The 26,393-nt window shown below is 35.7% G+C and overlaps 1 protein-coding gene across 1 annotated transcript in view; it reads right to left on the bottom strand.

Annotated features, from left to right (window-relative positions):
* Kcnt2 (potassium sodium-activated channel subfamily T member 2) overlaps positions 1–26,393 on the bottom strand; it is a 374,550-nt gene that overhangs the window by 73,517 nt on the left and 274,640 nt on the right. Inside the window, exons 15-17 of the mRNA XM_041649255.1 lie at positions 7,020–7,169; positions 5,279–5,508; positions 2,635–2,848 (exon numbers count right to left, since the gene is read on the bottom strand). Coding sequence (XP_041505189.1) covers positions 2,635–2,848; positions 5,279–5,508; positions 7,020–7,169 — 594 coding nt within the window. The remainder of the gene's footprint in view (positions 1–2,634; positions 2,849–5,278; positions 5,509–7,019; positions 7,170–26,393) is intronic.

The raw sequence follows: 26,393 nt of genomic DNA, 5'->3' as shown, positions 1-26,393 counted from the left end.
AAAGTATTTCCTGTCTTGTAAAAATTATATGGTTTGAATTCTCGACTAATGAAATCATCATCAATGAACCACAGCCCTTGTTGGTTACTGAGATCAGCAGCAATGAACCACAGATATTGTTGTTCATTGAAACCAGCATCAGTGGACCACAGCCATTAACACTCATGTTGACCTGAATAATGGGGTTTTTGTGTTTGATTCAGCTAGAGAAATTAGCAACTGCAACAAGAAACATAGATACACAATTGTCCTTTCCTTTCAGAAAACATTTCTCAATCATCATTCTTGAAGACATATACATGTATCCATAACAAATAGCAATGTTATGCCTTACAAAGTATACTTAAGGCAGACTGCATTATAATGTTTTGCTGTATCGATATTCATTAGCCATGCACAAATAACTAAAGCAGAAAAAGTAAGTTAATTAGTGAAAAACAGGGGTTTTCCTGGAATTGTTCTTAAAATATTATCAGAGACATTTAGTTTGTTTACTGACTTTTCAAATCAGCCACCTGCACATTTTGGCTACACCAGTGAAGAACATGGAACTTCTAAAGGGCAGAAGCATAAAAGTTAATTAGCAAATAAAAGAAAATTACTTGAAGCAACATTTTCTCATTCAAAAGGGAGGCTCTTGATTTTTGGTAACGTTTCCTGTGATATAAAGTTAAGGCCTTGTTGATAGTACTTTCTAGATGCTGGGTTTTTTGCACATTAAATTGTGCACATTTTATAAATTTAGAAGCTGCAGTTATCACTGTTACTTTAATATCTCTTTGATTTTCTAATAAAACAGTTCTTTTACCTCTCCATGATCTAGAAATCTAAGAAAAAGTATTTAATTAACAGTTTAAAACATTTCCCATAAGAATGGTTGCCAGCAGGGATGGTGCCAAGTCTGCTTGTTTCCCATCCTATATTCTCCAAATGTACTTGAGCATTTGGACCACAGAATACTTTGAGACAAGACTTTGTCTTCATGTATTTTGACACTGTATGAAACAAATAGAAATTATGGATGAATTTCAAGTTTATTTTTCTAAGTTTCAAAGACAGCTCATTTTCAGTTCAATAAAGCACGAAATGAATTTTTATGACGGCAACTGTGAGACTGAGACCTGATGGGGGATGACTGTCCTGGTACACCTAGTCGCAGTGACAACACTTGTAGGGACTAATGCCATTGGTTGCTCAGTACTAAACATCAAAGGAGCACTTTTCTCCACCGTTTTAATTAGGCTTTATATAACGCAAGGAGGTGGCAACAAACAATTTACAAATAAATTGAAGTCACACTGTTAGTTTGTAAACAAGCATCATAAGACAAAACTGGGATGGAATAAATCTTTTGAGATAGCAGGTCAATATTGTAGACCACTGTTCTTTCAGCTTTCCAATGGTAACATAATGCAGAGAATAGCACGTGTTAACATGTATGACAGGCTTAAATATGCTGACTTCTATACAGGTAGATACTGTAAGAGAATGGAAGTTTAATGAAGAAAGATATCTTTCATTTGTAAATTTAAATAATTTATAGCCTCCAAATATAAAAGGAATTCTAAATTGTGAAATGAGAAAACATTTTATGTTAGTATGTCATTTGATAAACTTTTGAACTTAATGATGGTTTAATCTTGCTTTGAACTTGACAGACTTTAAAATCATCTAGAAAATATATTTATAGGTAAAGATGATTCCAAAGAAATTTAACTGATATGACCAGACTGACTGTGAATGTAGGCAGTATTATCTTAGAGGCTGAGGTCCTACACTTAACAAAAAGGAGAACATCAGTTAGGCACCAGCATTCCACCCATCTCTGCTCCTGAGTGCACCATGTGAACAGCCATCTGTCACCAGGCCTTCTGTCATGATCAAATGTAATCTCAAACTGTGACCCAAAATAGACCTTTCTGTACTTAGGTTACTTTAGATTTTGTCACAATAGTGAGTCATGTAAACTTTAAAATGGATGTGAATGAAAGAAATTAAAGATATAAGTGCAGTAGAATAAAATACAACTTTGAAAATGCAACTCATATTACTCACAAACAAAATTGTATATTTTTACATTAAGTTAAAGATAATTTAGGAAAAATAGGGCTGGAAGTTTATATTGAAGGCAGAAAATCAATGTCTTATAATACTCTGTAGTGAGAAAATGATTAATAGAGAACTATTTGAGCAATGATTCTGGATCATCCAGAAGGAAAAAAATATTATTCCCTTCCTTAATTTTAAAGTTTATCCCTTGATAAGAAACTATAGGCAATTAACGACATGAGAATGAGTCTTCTCCAATGATGAGCCATCTGGTATGTTATCCAATCCAAAGTAGTCAACAATAAACACATGAATATATAAGCAACACTATGTAGACTCCACAGAATGTTTTTATATATACATGTTTATATATGTAAAAATAATTATTAATGAAGAGGTCATTCATTCATTAATGAAGAGATTGAGGGGGAAGTGGGAATATACTGAAGGAGATGGAGGGTGAAAGTTAAAAGGATGTGAATGATGTGAATAATGTATCCGTGTAAGGTATTCTTCAAAAATTAAACTAAAACGTGTTAGCAAAAACAAAAGCAGACAAACAAAAACTTAGAAAATCAAACCTACTCTAAATTTGAAGAGGTTTCTTCATCTGGTGTAGTTTCATCTTCTGATTGGTCACTTAAAAGATCACATGTTTGAATTGATGATGAATCTGCAACCTCTAAAACAGGAGCAATACTAGGTCTTCTTAATTCTTTGCTTCCTTCTGAAGGAAGAGCCAGGGTAGGGCCACTTACTGCCCTACAACTTGTGTCTTGCAAGTCTATAGCCACGGTACCTAAAACAACAAAACATGAAAATCCATTAGGACATTTCTAGTAGCTATGTCATAATTATCACTTGGTGGTTAAAATAAATGAAATGTTATCACATTATTAGGGTGGCTGTGTGTCTGCCTATCTGTGTCTGCTTGCCTGTCTGCCTGCCTAACTAATAGCTATTAACGCTCAAAACTTGATTCTTTTTCAGTTAAAAATTTCACTGGGTAAGAAATAGTGTATCCATAAATGTATATATCACAACATATATGGGGGGTCAGTTAGACATAGTAACAAAAACTTTTAATGTCAATAGTCAGGAGGCATATGCAGGTTGATCTCTGTAAGTGCAAGGGCAGTCTTATTTGACTAGTGAGTTTCAAAGATACCCAATAAGACCCTGCCTCAAATAATTACTTGTTTCATTTCTAGCTTTGGAAGACTCGAGCTTGGATCCAAGTGTGGAAATACTAGAGGCAGTAAGGTATTTAAGAGGTTTGGTCTTCTGTGAAGTCATTATAGGAAGTCCAGCCAGAGTTACTGAAGTGTTTGGGCAAAGATAATGGTGGTGGCTACTAAAACCACATCCAAGGGAAAGAGAGGAGATGTAGGAATTTTTTTTTAAGAAGGAATGAAATTTTTTTCTCTTTTGTTTGGCTTTGAGGGATTCAAATTTTATCAAATCAATTTATTGATGCAAAGAAAAGCTATCTGGTATGTTATTATCTTAAAGTTGTAGAAGCGAGTGCACATCTACTACGTTTACCATTATAGATGATCGTGCAGTATGCTAGTACCTCAGAAAGAAAAAAAAAAAAGAAAAAAAATGGCATGCCAGGATTTTTTTAAGGACTCTGTCAAAAGCAAATTGAGACACAGCTTCCTGCCAACATATCAAAACTCTCCCTCACTTATTATCAATTAGAAGATAATACACATACGTGTCTTCATAGAAATACATTGTGTATAAAATCCTCTCACTTTCAAAGGAGTACTTACATAACCTCATCACCAATATATATGACTGTACATCACCTACAAATACCTAGTTGTTTTCTTTCCTAAGAAGACAACATATTAAAAAAACAAACAAACATGCTCCCTTCTGTTTATCTTCAGTTATCTTGCAAATACTGATATCTACCAGCAGTCTGGGCCCAGAAAAAGAGCATGGAAAATTTATAATCCACAAGAGAGATCTGTAAAAGCAGTTAGGAGTGTAAAAACAAGACTTTCTTTGCAACATCTTTTACTCTTACAAATGTTTTGTTCGTTTTGAGGTCTTTCTCTTTTCCATAAAGAGATAACTTGAGGTTTTGAGGTAGAAAAAAATCGGGGGTAAAGACAGACACAAGGGATATGCAATTTTAAAAGCAGAAGCCAACTCTTTTGAGGATTTTGTAGGGGAATAAAATCATGAAGCTCAATAGCATATATGTATGTATTGTGTTGTGTAAGGATGGCAGGATGTAGAAATAGCAGCCTGTGATTTAGGATAGTGGTAGACTTAAAAATAATAATAAGGGCAAACCAAATTCAAGTTCAATACCCCAAAAGAGAGAATCAAGAGAATTCACTGAGGAAATGAAGACAATGTACGTAAATTTTACATTAAAAGAATGGCATATATTTCTTAAGCAAGGGATTATACACTTATTTGTTCACTTGTGGTTTAGTGGAAAAATGTAATTAATTTCATATTGAATGGATTTATATTATTTCATTATTTTGTAATAAATGCCAAAATAAATGATGAGAGTAAGATGAAGCGAGTCTTGAAAAAAACAAAACAAAACAGAAAACATCGGGAATATTTCCAATTAGCTATTGTATAGACAATTAACAAGAAAAACACACAAGGAAAGCATTTAAAATTAGTAAAACAAAGTAATTATTGAACAGTCATTGTTAATCTTGTATCTGATGTGGGATACGCCTCTGTATGCTGTGAATATGTTTTATTACCATTGGTTAATAAAGAAGCTTCCTCGATCTATGTCAGGGCAGATTATAACTACACAGAAAATCCAAACAGAGATAGAGGGAGAATGAAGGCAAAGTCAGGAGATGCTGGGAAGAGCCACCGGGGAAGCAAGGTGTGAGGTAACAAGCCACTAGACTTGTGGTAAAATGTAGAGTAATAAAAATTGGTTAATTTGAGTTGTAAGAGCTAGTTAATAACAATCCTGAGATAATAGGCCAAACAGTATCTAATTAATATTAATCCTCAGAGTGGTAATTCTGTAATTGACTGTCAAGAGACTAACTGCCAGTAATATCCATTGTTGCTACACCAACAGTTTAGAAATTTACTTCTATGTTATATAATCATACATAGTTTACAATACACAAGGAAGTTTTGAAACTATAAACCTTTATTAATATAGATGTGTATTTATAATCTTTTAAAACATATAAACTAAAGGCAATTTCTGCAAGCATGTACTGACCCATGCTAGCGATGATGCTGTGGACAGGCAACCTTGAAGGACCATGATAAAATGACCTTGATACATTGCTCTTTCTCTGCTGGTCTTGATTCTTAAATGCTGAATTTTCTTCTTTGGTAATATTAATATAAAAACATATATCTGAAGCATTCATAATGTATCGAGGACCTGGATTCAGCAAAATGTTTTTATTATCCTCCCTCCTAACACCAATCAAGCAGACACCAAACCTTAATTTAAAAGAAGAATATAAGAGTTTAAGAATTACATTTGGGGAAACAATTATCTTTATGTTGTTTTAACTGCTTACATTTATAATAAAATTAACCGAATATAATCTATTAGAACACAGTAACAACATCAAATAACAGAACAAAGAGCCAGGAGAGAATTCTACCATTTGATAATCTTATTTTTAATGACAAAATCAATTCAATTTGTCATAAGAATTATACTATATATATATATATATATACATTTAAATGACAAAAATATAAAGGAGAATATAAAATATTAGAATGCTGATCATATAATAAAGGTAATTGTGTTTTATATTTTTAGGATAACTACTAATGTCAAAATAATGAATAATATTTCTTACCTTTTTCAAAATATTTACAATCTATTGGAATAAGGGAAACTTTTAGAAAATGTCATGTGAAAAGAAAATGATGTCTCTTAATCACCCTTACTATCGTTTCTACAACTTCTCATATATTCAGCTTTAGAAAGAAATATTTAAAATAGTCGTCAATGGTTGTACACGTTCAGGAGAAAAACATGTTGAAAGTAATATATTGTTAAAATATTTCTTCTTTCTCTTTGGTGATGTTCAAACTTTCAAAATTCATCTTAAAACCTCATTGAGTGAGTGAGTGAGTCAAATTGGAAATATATGTATTAGCCAAATATGTATCAATAAAGCCATTGAGAATTAAAATGAGTACACTATATATTAGTTAAGGGAATATATTACTACAATGTACCCAAATAAATTACATTTAATTACTTTAATATAGATAATTTTTGATATACTTTTGTATTTCTTAAAAAATAAATTTTGTCAATAAAGGAGAGGAAAAACAAATCATCCTGACTAAGATAGAAAGTGTATATAGTATCATTTATTTAACATTCCTTTTGGACAATGGAAAGGTTATAATCAAATTATTATTTATTTACTTTTGGATAATTGTGTGTTGTTTCAGAAGCAAAAGTTGAAAATCAGTAACCATGATTAGGCTTGTGCACATAGTGATATTGAGGGCAGCCTGAACTACATGAGACCAAGAATCAAAAGGTCAAAGGGGGAAAAATGTGATTTTTTTTCTTTCTAATTTTGTTTTTCATCTGTTTCTGTTACTGTAAATACATATACACATATATAATTATATATATATAACTAAATACATATTATATATTAAATATATATATACACACACAACATTTTGAATTCCATTTATGTAAAAAGATTTAATGTTTTATGGTTGTTAATTCTTAATTGCCCAGGATGTTATGTGGGTCACAGATGTAGTAGAGTAGACATCCCTTAGATAGTTTTCTCTTGGTAAACATGACTTGTAGATAATAAATATTCATAGTTTAAATGTAACAAAATTGATGCTAAAAAGTCAAAATGCTAGAAACTCATGAGCACCAATATGGGTTGATCTTTGGAAAATAGTTTATATATGATCTGATTGACTGATGAGTTAATTCTCCACTGAAAACAGAAACATACTTTTTGTGTGCATGGAAAGAGGCATAGGTAAAACTCTTCCCTTCATATTCAGCAAAAAAAGTACTTTCTTCTAAAACGATGTGATAGACTTCATTTCCAGAGCACCTCCCATACATCTTCTGCCATTGTTCTGGCGACTGCTGACCTTCTCTGCAACATAAGCACACACACATACACGAAGAGGAAAAATCAATGAATGTGAGTCAATGATGCCATTGGCTGGAAAGTCAATCTCTAAGGCCGAGAACCAGTCAACACAATTAGAGGAGATATTACATTGGGTTCTGAGTTCAGATCAACGACATCACACTAAATTAAATTTAGTTCCACATATAACATGAAAATGATGATTAGTGAGTAGGTAGATAGTAAAATTTTACAAGACTCAATGTCAGAAATATTTATTCTGGCCATGGAACCATGATTCAAAGATGTGAATTGTTTCAGTTTGTGGAAATGCTGCACCCAAGTCCAGTGTGTAGAACTTGTTTCATTGTCTCTGTCATAAGGCAAAATTTACTTTATGATACACCTTGACTCTTATAGATACTGAATTTGCTTCATGTTTAATTTTTTTCATGATATCAATTTGAGTTTGCAAAAGTATGTAATGTTAACTTTTGCCAATTTAATAATCAATACTCTTCTCATGTTATGTATGCCTCAAGAAAAGACAGATATTGATGTAGTATGATTTTAATTGGTCTTAATAATAAAAACCTAGAGTCATATATTAGGGGGTGAAAACTGAAAGATCAGAAAAACAAAGCAGTCAGATCTTTAATCCCAGTACAATGGAGGTGAATATGGGAAGGAATATGGCTGGGCAGAGAGTGAAATATAAATCTGGAGGAAACAGTAGCTCAAGGCATTCAGTCTGAGTATTCCCAGAGAGAAACACGATCACCCATTCTGTCTGAGGATTCTGCTGAGGTAATAACAAGAGGTTGGCTTTTCGGCTTCTCTGATCTTTTAGCATTTGCCCCCATATCTGACTCAGGGTTTTAATGATTAAAATAAATTAGAATTCCTGCTACATATTTGAAAAATACTCTTTTAAAAAAGGGTCCAGTGTGAATTAGAGCCATCATCAGTTCTGAAGATCTAGCCTGTTCATTCTACTACACAAGAATACAGCCCAGAGTAAGAAATCGGCAATTCAGAAGCTGTAGTTCAGGACTGACAAGTCAAAACCTAAATTTTAGACTTCTGAACACCTGAAATGTGAAAAATAAAGTTTTCTTGTATATAAACCACTCACTCTTTGACAATGTGTAATAACAATTAAAAGTAGAATAAGATGGTATACAAGAGGGATGCTAATGGTGCTTAAATAAAGAAGACATATACATTAAGAATAAAACTTATGGTTTCTTTAGCTCTAAAATGTTCTACCTAATTCTGAGGCTTTGGATATTCAATTCATACAAAAATCATAAAAAACCCATAGCTGATTAAAAACCTTCTGTTTCATGCTACTATTGCACATATGAACTGTGCTGTAGACAGACTGAAATCTCTCTGAACCTGTGTGTGAAATAATTCTTTTTATTCCTCTAAGTTGTTTCTCTCAGATATTTTGTCATAGAAACAATGAAAGAAAATATATTAAGAATGATGATTCCTTGTGGAGAAAAAAAAATTCTTTTTGGCAAACCAAATTATCCATGGACCAAAGAACAATTTGGCAAAATAGTATTTGGCAAACATCAAAGCCTACTGAAGGTGCAGCAATATCAGAGGACAGGCTGGCAATTCATCATGGCTTATTTGAGATACAAAATGATCTCAGTGTCAGAGAGCTGTTATGCAAATGTATTAAAATCCCTTCAAGAGAATCAAAACCCTAATTCAGAAGCTGAAATGGGATCATAATGTGGTACTGAGGAAGAGAGCAAAAGTGATGGGACTCAGCCCAGGCCAGATTCAAAAAAAAAAAAATCCTTCATGAAGTGTTTCTCATCTTGCTACTTCATAACCTTACTTCCCCTCTCAGGAAGCATCATATCATTAGGAATCCTTATCTTCATGACTTCTTTAATATCTTGTAAAAAGTAACCAAGAACATTTACTTTTCAATTATTGTAAAGATGTAGACTTTTCTTCATGAAACATGGGCCTTTTATTTGAAAGAATATGTAGAAATTTCATCAAATACTAATAGAAATAAAAAAGTCTCACAAAGCAATGACTGAGTACAAAGAAGGTTTTTAGATTGAATGCTATAATAATTAACAAAATGGAGGGAGTAGTTACAGACTACTAAGAATAAACAGGAGAAGAAAGCTTTGAGGAGAAAAACGAAGGGAAAAGGAGCCTACGTTTTCAACGGGTAATTTCAGTGTCTGTAGGATGACCCAAGAACTCCAATACTGAAAATCCAAGGGTTCAGAAAAATATAAATGAAAAAGATTGTCTGTAGCTTTCCTGAAGAAATCCATGTATGGCAGCAAGAGTAACAGGTCCTTCCCCTAACCATAGGAATGCCCAATGTGGCTAAACAAAAGCAAAAAGCTCAATTATTCTGAGTTGATGAAGAATGATGTGTAGGAGACAGATGACAAAGGAGGGTGCTCATGTAGAAAACAACAATCAATACATGTGACATTTGCTTGAAATGACTAGGCAGCCATTGGGAATTTTACACACATGCAAAAGTATGAACTTAAATTTTATAAAAGTTGTTCTTATAATTGTGCTAAGAAGCTTGAAGAAGAGCAAAGACAAAAATAGCTGTTTGTTGGGCCCAACTACTAATGATGTGATGGAGAAGGGTCATCTGTCTATTTGTTACTTTCATTGGTTAATAAAGAAACTGCCTTGGCTTTTTGATAGGGCAGGATTTTGATAGGTGGAGTAGGCAAAACAGAATGCTAGGAAGAAGAAAAGTGAATCAGTTGCCATGATTCTTCGACCTGAGACAGATGTAGGCTAGAATCTTTCCCTTTAAGCCTCACCTCGTGGTGCTACACAGATTAATAGAAATGGGTTAATCAAGATGTGAGAGTTAGCCAAGAAGAGGCTACATATAATGGGCCAAACACTGTTTAAAAGAATACAATTTGTGTATTGCTATTTCAGATATAAAGCTAGTCTTGGGGGAGCATGGCGGAACAAAGAGCAGGCCTGCTCCCCTCATCACTACAATGATGGTTACCACCCTTGTTTCCCTTGAGTTAATCAACTGGTTTGTCCTTTTCCTCATCAATGCTTAAATTTTTAAAGGATTACTAACTCATCTTTGTCTCTAGTGTTGACCATACACATTCTCTGTATTGTTACAAAGATGAAGAAAAATATGAAGTTTCACAATCCATGGGAATGATAATGGAGAATATGGACATGTGGATTACCATTGTTGTTCTCTTGCAACACTACAACTCCCAGCGTTCCCCTGGGGACACATATCCCAGAAGCCTTTGCATCCTCCGTTAAAAGCAAGGACAAGTCACGAGTTCGCCCCTTCCTTCCGCCTCCCCTAGTGTGTCTGCACGTTTTCCCCTACCTGTTTGTTATCCCTCCCCCCATTAAAGTGTACCACGTGGGCCCGCCGCATGTCTGTGTCTTTTCCCCACGTAATCGTCTTTACCCCCATAGGACAAACAGGAATTAAGAACAACAACCATGATTTGGTCATTATACACAGTATACACAATTGTATTGCAGTTTGCACCCTATTAGATGAGTACAAACCTTGCATATCAATTTTAACAATTAAATTAAAAACCCTAAATTATTTTTGTAATTCTTATAAATTGCATTGAATGTATAAATAGATTTTTTGCAGAATGGTAGTTTTTACAATATCATTTTTAGCAAACCATGGGCATGGAATATCTTTCCATTTCTTAGTGTCTTTCTCTACATTTTTGCTCAGATGCTTAAATTTTTCATTATACAAGCCTTTTGCCTTTTTTGTTAGGTTTATTCATATTTTACTTCTTTGGGAATATTTTGAATAAAACTATGTCAATGATCTATTTCTTGATATGCTTTCCCCCATTTTTAAGGGAAGGTTTATTTACAATATCCACAGGCACTTAACAACTTTTTAGTAGGAGTCTAAGTTACAGAGAGAATAACCAATTTATCAAGGTACAAGGTAGGGATTCAAAGTTGATGGAAAAGTGACGATCGGATAACAAATACCTTCTTTTTCTTTATGTTGTTGATAGATAGAAAGGTCAGAAAAGTTACCCCCATGAAATCTAGTAAATATGGCTGCCTAAGTCATTTCTAAGCAAGGATATCACCAAAAGTCATATTAACATGGGAGGGCAGAATTGCATAGAGCCTTGACCCTAGACGAAGAGCTATCAGAAATTTAGGTGTTTTGAGAGCAATAAAAATAGTCTTTGCCAAGGGAAAATACATCCAAATTGATTGTCTAATACTAAGGGATCAAATCTGAAATAATAGATAACATACAATTTACATGCATACTGAGCATGTTATGTTTATAAATTTAAGATAGCACACACACACTATACAGATACTATGAATATAGTAAAGGAAGCTAATTAAGTCTGAATTTAAAATTTTTCTCATCTCAAATCTTTTCATATGGATATATGATGTGTTAAGTGGAATTTTGTGCTCCAAATAACAACATCTTGAAGACCTATACAGCAACTTCAGTCCCTATGTCAAAACTGCCATAAATTATTCAATGAATTCACATTTTTTAAAAAAAAAACCTAAATCTCATTCATCTGACAACTTCTTATTGATTAGTGAATATTAAAAAAATGGTGGAAAGTGGAATTTGACTTTTAACATATGCATTTTCTTTATATATATATGGTGATTATGATGACACTGAGGAAAAACTAAGAGTTTTTTTTAACCTTTGTGTATGGAGCATTACTTTTAAATTTAGGAAATGTAGTCATTATTAAAATCTACCTCTTTTATTACTTTTATTATTTTAAATAAATTTGTTAATAATATCTATTTTTCCAGCATATTCTGCTTTCTCTAATCCTAAATTGTACAATTAAGCAATAACAGGTTCATCAAGATTCACCCAGTTTGTCACATGACTTCCTGTTGTTCAATTCTTGATATTATGCAGCCAAATTATTTTCACATTGATAATCCAATAAAAAATGGAGTACAGAACTAAATAGAGAACTCTCAACGGAGGAATCTTAAATGGCTGAAAGACACTTAAGGAAATGCTCAACATGCTTACTCATCAAATCAAAACAACTCTGAGATTCAATTTTACACCTGCAAGAATGGCCAAGATCAAAAACACTGATGACAACTTATGCTGGAAAGGTTATGGAGTAAAGGGAACACTCCTGCATTGCTGGTGGGAATGTTAGCTGGTACAGCCCCTTTGGATGTCAGTGTGGTGATTTCTCAGAAAATTAGGAAACAGCCTTCTTCAAGACCAAGTATTACCACTTTTGGGTATATATCCAAAGGATGCTCAATCATGCCACAAGCACATGTGCTCAACTATGTTCATAGCAGCACTGTTAATCATAAATAGAACCTGGAAACAACCTAAATGTTCCTTGACTGAAGAAAGGAAAAGGAAAATGTGGTACATTTACACAGCAGAAAAAAATAACAACATCTTGAATTTTGTAGGCAAATGGATAGAGTTAGAAAACATCATTTTGAGTGAGGTAACCCAGACCCAGAAATACACTTATCACATGTACTCACTCATAAGTGGTTTTTAAGCATAAAGCAAAGAAAACCAGCCTACAAACCACAATCCCAGAGAACCTAGACAACAATGAGGACCCTAAGAGAGACATACATAGATCTAATCTACATAGGTAGTAGAAAAAGACAAGATCTCCTGAGTAAATTGGGAGTATGGGGACTTTGGGAGAAGGTGGAGGGGGAGGTGAGAGATATTCTTAGTATCAATCTATTTTAGTAACTAACACAAGCTTTATTATGTGTAACAGAAAATTGTTCCTTAGAAAAATAGGTCATAAATATTCATACTTAAACAATGAAACAAATAATGGTTTATTGTTATTCTTGTATAAAGAAGATAAATATATTTACTAAAATTTTATTGATTAAAGGATGATTTTTAAAAGTCTTACACAAGTAATATTTAAATTTAGTTCAAATCAATTAATCTTTGCTAATCATGTAATTATCTTTATATTTAATATCATCTTAGTTGTAGAAAAATTACAGGATAATTTTCTTCAAACATACATGAAATATATTCATTTGCAGTCATATGAAACTTTTACTTTATTTAAAAGTTATAATTTGTAAATGATATTTCAACCTTGGCTGTACTACCACCTTTCAACAGATATCAATGTTTAATCATTGTTGACCAAAGGAATAATTATGATGCACAGTGGTCTATGTTATATTCACTAAATTTGTGACATGAAGGAAGCACACGAGGTTCCTAAACATTTATGATTACAACACTAACCACCATTGAATCTTTGGGTGAACATTCACTCTTTCGAGGTGTTTCCTAGCAAGTTCCTTGGAGATAAACCTTCATCTTAGAGTGAATCTTATTAATACACAAGGTGTTTTATGGGGAGATAAAACATCTTGTCCTGCAGAAATTTCATCGATATCAAGAAGTAAAGAATTCGAAAGTTTCTAGAAGTCACTGAAAACTGACAAGAATCTCTAGTGGCTCTCAATCACCCCACATATATGTTAATAGTAAGGGTAGCTCAGAGACTCAAAAATCAGACAATCTATGCCAAAGAGGACAGAGACCAGCACAGACGCCTGAAAGAAACTCAAGCCAAATATAGTACCTAGAAATGACACACTCTAGCGTTTTGAGCTTTTGGAAATCTGTGCTGTGCATTCTAAGTTACCAGCTTTTGTGAGTTGTCACCTCTGCTTCAGAACTCTTGGAGATGCAGCTGTCTTTGAGTCATTTCTGCTTGTATAAGTATCCTCTCATCCACATCCCTAAAAGTAACTCCAATAAAAGTTTATTTTTAAGCAGATTAAGCACTTTGGTGACATTCTTACTTCGATCTATGGGTAGTTTCCTATTTGAGGTGAATTGCGAATAAAAATAGTATTACATTACATTAATTTGCAGACAACTAGACTATGTGTATAGTGTTATTCTGTCTATAATGGGGACAGGGAAGGAATCTACATGAAGAAAGTAACAAGATCAGATAGCTCATTACACTAGGATGTGATTTCGCACTTCTGTTTCAAATCAGGACTTCAGCTTTTAAATTATTGAATATCAAAACAGAATTCTGAGTTCTAAGACTGAAAAAGTAGAAAGAAGTATAGAAAATGATTCTTGATTTTCTATCACTAGATGGGACTGAAAAGCTGTTTGGTATTTGGTATTCACTATATAAGAGATACAACTGCTTAAATTTGAGGAAATAGAGAAAGGCTATGCAATGTAATTCTGACACATTGCTAACAGTAAACTTAACAAAAATCATCATTAATTGGATGGATTAAATTCAGTAAGGAATTAAAGTGATCAAAAGTTAAACATTAATAGTTGACAGGCTGACCAAAATTCACTGCAATTAAAGTTGATTATTTTTCCTACAGTATCTCAATTTTATGTTTTTACCCTGTTAATTACGGGGTAAAATAAAAAAAAATATTAGCTGATTTCTCCAATTGGCAATTAGGATATTTCAATGTCAATTGATTTAGCAATATTTTAAACTTCCTTTCATTCCCTTCCATTCATCCTGCTTGCATTGTTTTCCAACTTATCCTACACTATTGAACCCCAATCAGTGTTTAAGTACAGGTTGCTATAGGAGAAAGATTATATGATATTTAAATTTTTTTTTCATCAAGAATGATCTTAAACTTGGCAGTGTTCTTTGTCTATTAAGGGAAAATTTTCTACTACTTATAATTTGCATTTAATCAGATAATGTAGATTTAAATAATTTTACTTTTTCTCCTTGTCTTGAAATTTCCTACCTTTATTTTTTTAATCTTATCTTTGAGGAAAGTGTAATGAAAGATATTACCTCTTTTGGGTTGATCTGTGCTGGTAATGCATTGTGTTTCTGCACTTTTATTTGAAATTCTCAGCTAAGATATATATTTGCTTTTATAATACATATTTCAGAAAAGATTAGCAAAGCACCTCTAATTTTAATAAGTATTCTTTACTTTTTAATTGCCTTTCCATATATTTTTTCCAATTAATCTTCTGATAATAATAATTATATTTATTTCAAACTGTTTTGAATTTCAAGATTTATTTGTTACGATCCCATTCTCTCAAAAAATTAAATAAAAATTCAACCTCTATAGATTATAACAGTATTTTTTGTTTAATATTGTACCAATTAATAAATAATAACAGTAAATTTGTATAGCATTTTATATATTTGAACAACCATTCACATGGCTATATAATTCCCTAGTATTTTTCGATTCTATTATTTAAGTGTCCCTTTTTTGCATTTTAATGTAGCCGGGTGGCAGTGGTGCATGCCTTTAATCCCAGTACCCAGGAGGCAGATGCAGGTGGATCTCTGTGAGTTCAAGACCAGCCTTGTCTACAAGAGCTAGTTCCAAGACAGACTCCAAAACTACAGAGAAACCTTGTCTCAACCCCCCCCAAATAAATTAATGTAACTATTTCAAATTATGCAAATACTCTTTCTAATATATATAATGAAATATATATATATATAAATATATTCTTTATTTGATCAAACCAGACTCTCTGAACGTGGCAGACAATGAGGGCTGATAGAGAAGCCAAGGACAATGGCACTGGGCTTTGATCCTACTACATGTACTGGCTTTGTGGGAGCCTAGTCTGTTTGGATGCTCACCTTCCTAGACCTGGATGGAGGGGGGAGAACCTTGGACTTCCCACAGGGCATGGAACCCTAACTGCTCTTTGGCTGGAGAGGGAGGGGGAGAGGATTAGGGAGAGGGGGAGGGAAATGGGAGGGGGGAGGAGGTGGAAATTTTTAATAAAAATAAATAAAAAAATTTAACTGTGAATATAAAAACACCAAAACAAGCCTATTTATGCAGATCACCCCATTGAAATAGAACTTCATTAGAGTGTCAGGACGCACATCATACAGGTATACTATGGAATTCTCCTCTGTATTCTTTGAACACCATTTGTTAATAAAGAAGCGGTTTTGGGCCTATGATAGGGTAGAGCAGAGCTAGGCAGGGAAAACTAAACTGAATGTTGAAAGGAGGCAGAGTAAGAGAGAAGCTGTGTAGCCCCACCGGATGGCCAGAACTTTACTGGGTAAGCCACAGTCATGTTGCAATACACAGATCAAAGGATATGGGCTTGTTCAGGATATAAGAGTTAGCCAGAAATATGCTTAAGTTATTGGCCAAACAGTATTGCAAAAAAAAAAAAAATGCTTTCAGAGTGATTATATATGGGCTGACCAGCCACGAACTAACAAGCCTCCCTTCTTAGAACAAATTGGCATGCCAAAGTGGCCAACTAAAATCTGAAGGAGCTTAAAAAGGAATTCTAGACACACCCACTCCCCCCCCACACACACACACAAAACAGAGTTAAGCATGGTTTGCTGGCAGCATTTTCTTGTGTGGGCTTTGTTTGCAATCAGGGGCATGGCTCCTTTAAGAGAGGTTTTCCTTGTTCAGTGGTAGCAGAAAAAGCCACACATTTTTGAAAGGACAGCTTTCTGGGACTTGCTTCCAGTGTGAAATCTGAGGAGGTCCAGCTATGGAGCATTTAAATGGGTTTTGTGAGAGTACAACAACATGCTTAATGGTATGACATAGACACACTGTGTACCTTGAATTGGGGAAATATACACAGGTTGAGAGGCAGTGAACAGACTTCCACCATGTTGGAAAGGGCAGAGCAAAAAGGCAAAGCCATATTTGTCCTAGAAATGCCGCATTTTAAGTTTTTAAGAAGTGCTTAGCATTTTAAGAAGCACTCCTGGACAGTAAAGAAATACAGATACACAATAGGACAGATTCTGACATAAAAGACCTCTAAATGGGGCACAGTGTTGGATAAATGTATGTAGGCTTGGAAGAGAGAAGAAAAAAATAAAGTCTAGACAGTTATAAAATGAAGTAAAGGGCTTTATAAAATAAAAGAAAGTCTTTAAAGAGACAGAGTACAAACAGTCATAGATTAAAGGAATAAAGATAATAAAGTAAAGTAATGAGGTTAAAAAATAAACCACATAAAGATGGAATATACACAGAGCATCTAGATTATGGATATTATATGTTTTCTTTGAATTTTTTTGTCTATGAAGGAAATAAGTACAGAGAGACATTTCATTGTATGGACTGATAAGCTAAACCAGCCTATATGTTCTAAAGGTATCATGACTTCCACAATTTTGTCTAAAAACTTGTTGCTTTGGAAAAGAGGTTCTGCTTTTGATTCCATAGAAGATTAGGAACTGTCAATTTCTCTAAACTAATGTGGTTTGACAGACCACGATCCCCTGAAAGGTCTCCATAAACACCCCCCCCCCCAAAATACTTCACCCAATAAACAGCAGGAAACAGTTTGAAGAGAACTACAACCATATTCCTAAATATAGACTATAGATATCTGTTTACATTTAAAGGGGTATATGTTATAGAGATTTGTATTGGTATAGATTTTGGTCTATTGATGCAAATTTAAGATCATATATATATATATATATATATATATATATATATATATTTCTGCTCTTTATTAAGGTATTGTGTTTGTGAAGCTAGGTTTTCTACATATATAGAGATATATTTCAGTTAGATAGGTATTCTTCACATCTTTCAGAGATCTTCAGAATATGGCATTTAAAATGTTTTAAAACTTAAGACTTTTCATGACAATGAGACATGTCTACTCCTGGCAGCACTAATCTACTGCAAGAGGATTATGGGCATTAAAGAGTCTCCTTATGGGCAAGAAACTGCTATTGCCTGGACTGCTTGACTGGACAGGCAGGACTCACATGGAAAAAAAGGACTGCTGAAGTTGCCTAAAGATGGTGAGGCCATCCTTTGAGGTCCCTGCTTCATCAAAGAGCACCCAGACATTCTAAAGGACACCGAAGAAAGTGACTGTCAAACATATTTATAGACAGAACTATCTTTGAAAATTTCCTGCTTTGTAGAAAAGTCAGCTTGATACTATAGGCCTGTAGGTTGAAGATGTATGCCCCAATGGTACAAAGGAACTTTGGATGACTTTCTAGAAAATGAGATGCCTCTGTCAATTCTAAGGTTTTGGAGGTTGCTTACAATGTACTTTCTGTTTACTTAGGTAATATCATATCCTTCTGTAGTAGTCTTTGATGGAGTTGAAGAATTGATAGTTACAGTTTTCCTTAGTAATGATAAAAGATAAAGTAGATATAAATATTGTCACTGTAATTCTTTCTTGATACCTGTTTTGTTTAGTGTAATTTTACTGTTAGTATTAAAACCTTCCTTTTTATTTAAACAGAAAAAGGGAGGTAATGTGGGATTGCCCTCTGTATGCTGTGAATACTATTGATTAATAAAGAAGCTGTTTTGGTACTGTGATAGGGAAAAATAATAGAGCTAGGTGGGAAAAACTAAACTTAATGTTGGGAGAAAGGAGGCAGAGTCAGGAGAAGCATTCAGCCACTGCCAGAGACAGACACTATTTAACTTTTCTGGTAGGCCAAGACCTCATGGTGATGCACAGATTACTGGAGATGGGTCAAATTAAGATGTAAAAGTTAGCCAATAAAAAGCTGGAGCTAATGGGCCAAGTTGTGATTTAATTAATAGAGTTTCTGTGTGATTATTTTGGGTCTGAGTTGCTGGGTGGCCAGAAAACAAACTAGTGGGCTCTCACAACCAATGGACACAATGATACAGGAGACAAGTACATTCCAGGGCTTAACTAGCCTGCTAGTTTAGCCTAGAGGATCTCACATTCATTGAAAGACCATAAACTAAAATGAAGCAAAACAATGTATTAATGTTCATAGTACAAAAATAGAAAGGCAAGAAAATATGGGAGAGACCAGAATCTTTGTTGAGAACAACTTTCCACCCTGTACATGGGAACCTGAACATTCTTTCTCTAATGCATAGTGAATATTTGCAAAATATTTTCTGGGACCAGTGCTCAAGAACAGTTTTAAGCTCCTACACTAAGGCTAAACACCCATAGCGGTGAGTGCCTGCCTACCGGGCAGGCTTCAAGGTCACCTATAAGGGAGCCCGGGCACCTTCAGCTTGTGCTCCAGGGTTGCCTGTGCTCTTCTGGAAACCGCCCTGTCTGCCCCATTTTTCCTTTTGTCCCCGGATCATTGGGCTACCAGGAGGCCCTGTTTAGGTGCTGAGGAGTTCCATCTGGACGGGTGAGTGTGTGCTATCCAGGGGCGGATTGTCCAGGAAGAGAGCACAAAGCCCCCCTCCCCCAGCTCCTTCTGCAGGGCTGTCTTTCTTTCGCACGACCCCCCTTCCACACACAAGCCTACGTTTTCTGCTAGGTCCTTTGCTCAGGAAGAGTTTTCTGCTCCTACGCTAAGGCTACCCACCCAAAGCAGTGAGTGCCTGCCTACTGGGCAGGCCTCAAGGACCCCCGAAAGGGAGCACACGTACCTTCAGCTTGTGCGGCAGGGTATACTGTGTTCTACTCGTCCCCGCCCTGTCCCCCAAGTTCTCCCTTTTGTCCTCTGGTCGTTGGACTACCAGGCGTCCATGTTTTGGTGCTGAGGAGTTCCATCTGGAGGGGACGGTTCCTGCTTCTACACTGAAGAGATACACCCAGAGAGTCAGTCACAGCAAAGACTGGACCAAGACACCAGGCCTCTCCTGGCTCCATTTGAAGGAAGAGAAGGGAAGGCGCCAATGCAAGAATTCCTCCTACAACCAGAAAGGCAACATGACATCACCAGAATCCAGGGATCCCGAAATTAGAAGAATTCTACACCCTACTCCAGAAGAATTAGAAGAAAGCGACTCAAAAGTGAATTATATGAAAGTAATAGAAGACCTTAAACAGGAGGTGAAAAACTGCCATAAACAATTAGAGATTACAAACAAAAAGGTAGAGGAAATGAATAAATCGCTCAAAGATACCCAAGCAAAACAAGAGAAACAAGAAAAAGCAATCAATGGTGGTGCACGCCTTTAATCCCAGCACTCGGGAGGCAGATGTAGGCGGATCTCTGTGAGTTCGAGACCAGCCTGGTCTAGAGAGCTAGTTCCAGGACAGGCTCCAAAGCCACAGAGAAACCCTGTCTCGAAAAACCAAAAAAAAAAAAAAAGCAATCAAACAGGTAAGGGAAGCGGTTCAAGACTTGAAGAATGAAATAGAAGTAATGAAGAAAACACAAACCGAGGGAAGGATGGAGATGGAAAATCTGGGTAAATGAACAGGAACTACAGAGACAAGTACTACCAACAGATTACAAGAGATAGAAGAAAGAATTTCAGACACTGAAGATACCATAGAGAAAATAAACACACTGATCAAAGAAAACAGCAAAGCCAACAAATTCTCATCAAAAAACATTCAGGAAATCTGTGACACAATAAAAAGACCAAACTTAAGAATAATTGGGATAGAAGAAGGAGAAGTACAGCTCAACAGTCCAGAAAATATATTTAATAAAATTATAGAAGAAAACTTTCCCAACCTAATGAAGGATATTCCTTTGAAGGTTCAAGAAGCATACAGAACACCAAATAGGCTGGATCAAAAAAAAAAAAATCTCCTCGCCATATAATAATCAAAACACAAAACATACAGAATAAAGAAAGAATATTAAGAGCTGCAAAGGAAAAAGGCCAAGTTACTTATAAAGGTAAACCTATCAGACTTACACCTGATTTCTCTATGGAAACCATGAAAGCCAGACGGTCTTAGATAGATGTACTGCAGAAACTAAGAGACCATGGATGCAAGCCCAGACTACTATACCCAGCCAAGCTTTCGTTCACTATAAATGGAGAAAACAAAATTTTCCAGGATAAAAACAAATTTAAACAATACGTAGCCACAAATCCAGCCTTACAGAAAGTAATTGAAGGAAAATAATGAACCAAGGAGTCCAACAATGACCACAATAACTCAAACATCTAGAGACACTTCACCAGCACAACTCAGAGAAGGGAAACACACAAACTCTACTACTAAAAAAGTGACCAGAATTAACAACCACTGGTCATTAATATCACTTAATGTCAATGGGCTCAACTCACCTATAAAAAGGCACAGGCTAAGAGATTGGATACGAAAACAGGATCCAGCATTCTGCTGTTTACAAGAAACACACCTTAACCACAAAGATAGGCACCTACTCAGAGTAAAGGGCTGGGAAAAGGTTTATCAAGCAAATGGACCTAAGAAACAAGCAGGTGTGGCCATACTAATTTCTAACAAAGTTGACTTCAAACTTAAATCAATCAGAAGAGATGGAGAGGGACATTTTATACTCATAACAGGAACAATTCATCAGGATGAAGTCTCAATCCTGAATATCTATGCCCCTAATATAAAAGCACCCACATATGTAAAAGAAACATTACTAAAACTCAAGGCTGCCTTCAAAACACACACACTAATAGTGGGAGACTTCAACACTCCTCTCTCACTAATGGACAGGTCAATCAGACAGAAACCTAACAGAGAAATTAGAGAATTAGTGGAGGTAATGAATCAAAGGACTTAACAGACATCTATAGAACATTCTACCCAAATAGGAAAGAATATACCTTCTTCTCTGCAGCTCATGGAACCTTCTAGAAAATTGACCACATACTCGGTAACAAAGCAAACTTTCACAGTTACAAAAAAATATTAGTAACCACCTGTGTCTTATCAGATCACCATGGATTAAAGTTAGAATTCAACAACAATGCTACCCCCAGAATGCCTACAAACTCATGGAAACTGAACAGTCAACTACTGAACCACACCTGGATCAAGGAAGAAATAAAGAGGAGTTTCGATCTGGGCACTGGGAGAGACATCATTGCAGTGAGTGAGTGTGGCGGCAGCAGGGATCAGGGAACTCAGACGTTCCTCATCCCCCCTCCACTTCCTGTTCATCCTGCAAGGGCTATACTGCCCAATACCTCCTCTCTCTTCCTATCCCACCCAGCTTACATCCAGAAACCCCTACCCCCTGTCTTTCTCCCTCACTCCCTCCCTCCCCTCTTTGGCGGCATAGCACCTCCCAACTCAGCCTGCTAGGGTGCTGGGACCGAACCGGAATCAGGAGGGCAAAAGGGAGGGCTGTAGTTCCTTTGTCTTCATAGCCTGCCTGCAGCAAGCAGGGTGGGCCCTTTGTTTGCGAGCTAACCAAGCAGCACAGAGATCCGATCTGGACACCAGGAGAACCATCACTGGGGAGTGACATCACTGGGAAGGTACATCAGTGTGCAAGAAGACCTGATCCTGTAAAAGAAGATCCATAGGGGAGTATTGGGAGGAAGAGATGGGCAGACGCCAATGCAAGAATTCACCCAACAATCTGAAACACAACATGAAACCACCAGAAGCCAGCGACCCCACAACAGGAGGACATGAACACCTTAATCAATAAGAAGTAGAAAAAATTGACTTCATGAAAGTGATTGACACCCTTAAACAGCTTGTAAAAAATGCCCTTATAGAAATGGATGAGAAGTATAACAGAAAGTTCGAGGAATTGAGTAAATCAGTGAATGATACCCTAGGAAACCAAGGAAAAACAATCAAACAGATAATGGAAACAGTTCAAGACTTGAAAACTGAAATGGAGGCAAAGAAGAAAACACAAACAGAGGGCCGGCTGGGCATGGAAAATCTAGGTAAATGAATAGAGACTACAGAAACAAGCATAACTAGCAGAATATAAGAGATAGAAGAAAGAATCTCAGATTCTGAAGATAACAATAGAGAAAATAAACGCACTGATCAAAGAAAACAGCAAGTCTAACAAACTCTCATCACAAAACATTCAGGAACTATGGGACACAATAAAAAAGACCAAACCTAAGAATAATTGGAGTAGAAGAAGGAGAAGAAGTGTAGCTCAACAGTACATAAAATATACTTAATAAAATTGTAGAAGAAACCTTTCCCAACCTGAAGAAAGATGTACCTATGAAGGTTCAAGAAGCTTACAGAACACCGAATAGGCTGGATCAAAAAAAAAAAAAAAACCATCCCCTCGCCATATAATAATCAAAACACAAAGCATACAGAATAAAGAAATAATATTAAGAGCCGCAAAGGAAAAAAGCCAAGTTACTTATAAAGGTAAACCAATCAGACTTACACCTGACTTTTCTATGGAAACCATGAAAGCCAGAAGGTCCTGGATAAATGCACTGCAAAAACTAAGACACCATGGATGCTAGCCCAGACTACTATACCCAGCCAAGCTTTCGTTCACTATAAATGGAGAAAACAAAATTTTCCAGGTTAAAAACAAATTTAAACAATACGTAGCCACAAATCCAGCCTTACAGAAAATAATAGAAGGAAAATCACTAACCAAGGAGTCCAACAATGACCACAATAACTCAGACATCTAGAGACCCTTCACCAGCTCAACTCAAATGGACCTAAGAAACAAGCAGGTGTGGAGATTTAACAGCCCACCTGAAAGCTCTAGAAAAAAAAGAAGCAGACTCACCTAGGAGGAGTAGAAGACTGGAAATAATCAAACTGAGGGCTGAAATCAACCAAATAGAAAGACAGAAAACAATCCAAAGAATCAATGAAACAAAAAGCTGGTTCCTGGAGAAAATCAACAAGATTGATAAACCCATATCAAAACTAATCAAAAGGCAGAGAGAGAATATGCAAATTAATAAGATCAGAAATGAAAAGGGGGACATAACCACAGACACAGAGGAAATTCAGAGAGTCATCAGATCTTACTACAAAAGCCTGTATGCCACGAAACTGGAAAATGTAAAAGAAATGGACACTGTTTTAGATAAATACCATATACCAAAATTAAACCAGGACCAGGTGAACAATCTAAACCGACCTGTCAGCCGCGAAGAATTAGAAGCTGTTATCAAAAACCTCCCTACCAAAAAAGGCCCAGGACCAGTTGGTTTCAATGCGGAATTCTACCAGAACTTCCAAGAAGAACTAATACCTATACTCCTTAATGTATTCCACAATATAGAAGTAGAAGGGTCATTACCAAATTCCTTTTATGAAGCTACAGTTACTCTGATACCAAAACCACACAAAGACCCAACCAATAAAGAGAATTACAGGCCAATGTCACTCATGAACATCGACGCAAAAATCCTCAACAAAATACTGGCAAACCGAATCCAAGAACACATCCAAAAAATTATCCATTATGATCAAGTAGGCTTTATCCCAGAGATGCAGGGCTGGTTCAACATACGAAAATCTATCAATGTAATCCATCATATAAAAAAACGGAAAGAAAAAACCATATGATCATTTCATTAGATGCTGAAAAAGCATTTGATAAAATTCAACATCCCTTTATGATAAAAGTATTGGAGCGATTAGGGATACAAGGGTCATACCTACATATAATAAAAGCTATTTACAGCAAGCCGACAGCTAACATCAAATTAAATGGAGAGAAACTCAAAGCCATCCCGCTAAACTCAGGAACACGACAAGGCTGTCCACTCTCTCCATACCTCTTCAATATAGTGCTTGAAGTTCTAGCAATAGCAATAAGACAACATAAGGGGATCAAGTGTATTCGAATTGGAAAGGAAAAAGTGAAACTTTCATTATTTGCAGATAATAGGATAGTGTACATAAGCGACCCCCAAAACTCCACCAAAGAACTTTTACAGCTGATAAACACCTTTATTAATGTGGCAGGATAGAAGATCAACTCCAAAAAATCAGTCTCCCTCTTATACACAAAAGATATGGAAGCAGAGAGGGAAATCAGAGAAGCTTCACCATTCACGATAGCCACAAACAGCATAAAATATCTTGGGGTAACTCTAACCAAGGAAGTGAAAGATCTATTTGACAAGAACATTAAGGCATTGAAGAAAGAAATTGAAGAGGATACCAAAAAATGGAAGGATCTCCCTTGCTCTTGGATTGGGAGGATCAACATAGTAAAAATGGCAATTCTACCAAAGGCAGTTTATAGATTCAATGCAATCCCCATCAAGATCCCATCAAAATTCTTCACAGATCTTGAGAGGACAATAATCAACTTTAGATGGAAAAACAAAAAAACCCAGGATAGCCAAAACAATCCTATACAATAAAGGATCTTCTGGAGGCATTACCATCCCTGACTTCAAATTCCATTACAGAGCTACAGTAATGAAAACAGTGTGGTACTGGCATAAAACAGAGAAGTCGACCAATGGAATCATATAGAAGACCCGGATTTTAACCCACAAACCTATGAACACCTGATTTTCGATAAAGGAGCTAAAAGTATACAATGGAAGAAAGAAAGCATCTTCAACAAATGGTGCTGGCACAACTGGATGTCAACCTGTAGAAGAATGAAAATAGACCCATATCTATCACCATGCACAAAACTCAAGTCCAAATGGATTAAAGACCTCAATATCAGCCCGAACACACTGAACCTGATAGAAGAGAAAGTGGGAAATACCCTACAACAGATGGGCACAGGCAATCGCTTCCTAGGTATAACCCCAGCAGCAGAGACATTAAGGGCAACATTAAGTAAATGGGACCTACTAAAACTGAGAAGCTTCTGTAAAGCAAAGGACACTGTCACTAAGACAAAAAGGCAACCTACTGACTGGGAGAAGATCTTCACCAACCCGCAACAAAGGTCTGATCTCCAAAATATATAGAGAACTCAAGAAACTAGACTTTAAAATGCTAATTAACCCAATTAAAAAATGGGGCACTGAACTGAACAGAGATTTCTCAGCAGAAGAAGTTCAAATGGACAAAAGACACTTAAGGTCATGCTCAACCTCCTTAGCAATCAGGGAAATGCAAATCAAAACAACTTTGAGATATCATCTTACACCTTTCAGAATGGCTAAAGTCATAAACACCAATGATTGCCTTTGCCGGAGAGGCTGTGGAGGAAGGAGTACCCACATCCATTGCTGGTGGGAATGCAATCTTGTGCAACCACTTTGGAAATCAGTGTTTCGGTTTCTCAGGAAATTCGGGATCAACCTACCCCTGGACCCAGCAATACCTCTCTTGCGAATATACCCAAGAGATGCCCTATCATATGACAAAAGCATTTGTTCATCTATGTTCATAGCAGTATTATTTGTAATAGCCAGAACCTGGAAACAACCTAGATGCCCTTCAATGGAAGAAGGGATGAAGAAAGTATGGAATATACACACATTAGAGTACTATGCTGCGGTAAAAAACAATGACTTCTCGAATTTTGCATGCAAATGGATGGAAATAGAAAACACTATCCTGAGTGAGGTATCCCAGACCCA

This window comes from Microtus oregoni, unplaced genomic scaffold, assembly GCF_018167655.1.
Source record: "Microtus oregoni isolate MIOR12 unplaced genomic scaffold, Mior012 000003F_ref0000135, whole genome shotgun sequence".
In the NCBI taxonomy this organism is placed as follows: domain Eukaryota; kingdom Metazoa; phylum Chordata; class Mammalia; order Rodentia; family Cricetidae; genus Microtus; species Microtus oregoni.
This window is presented reverse-complemented; position numbering and strand designations above follow the sequence as displayed.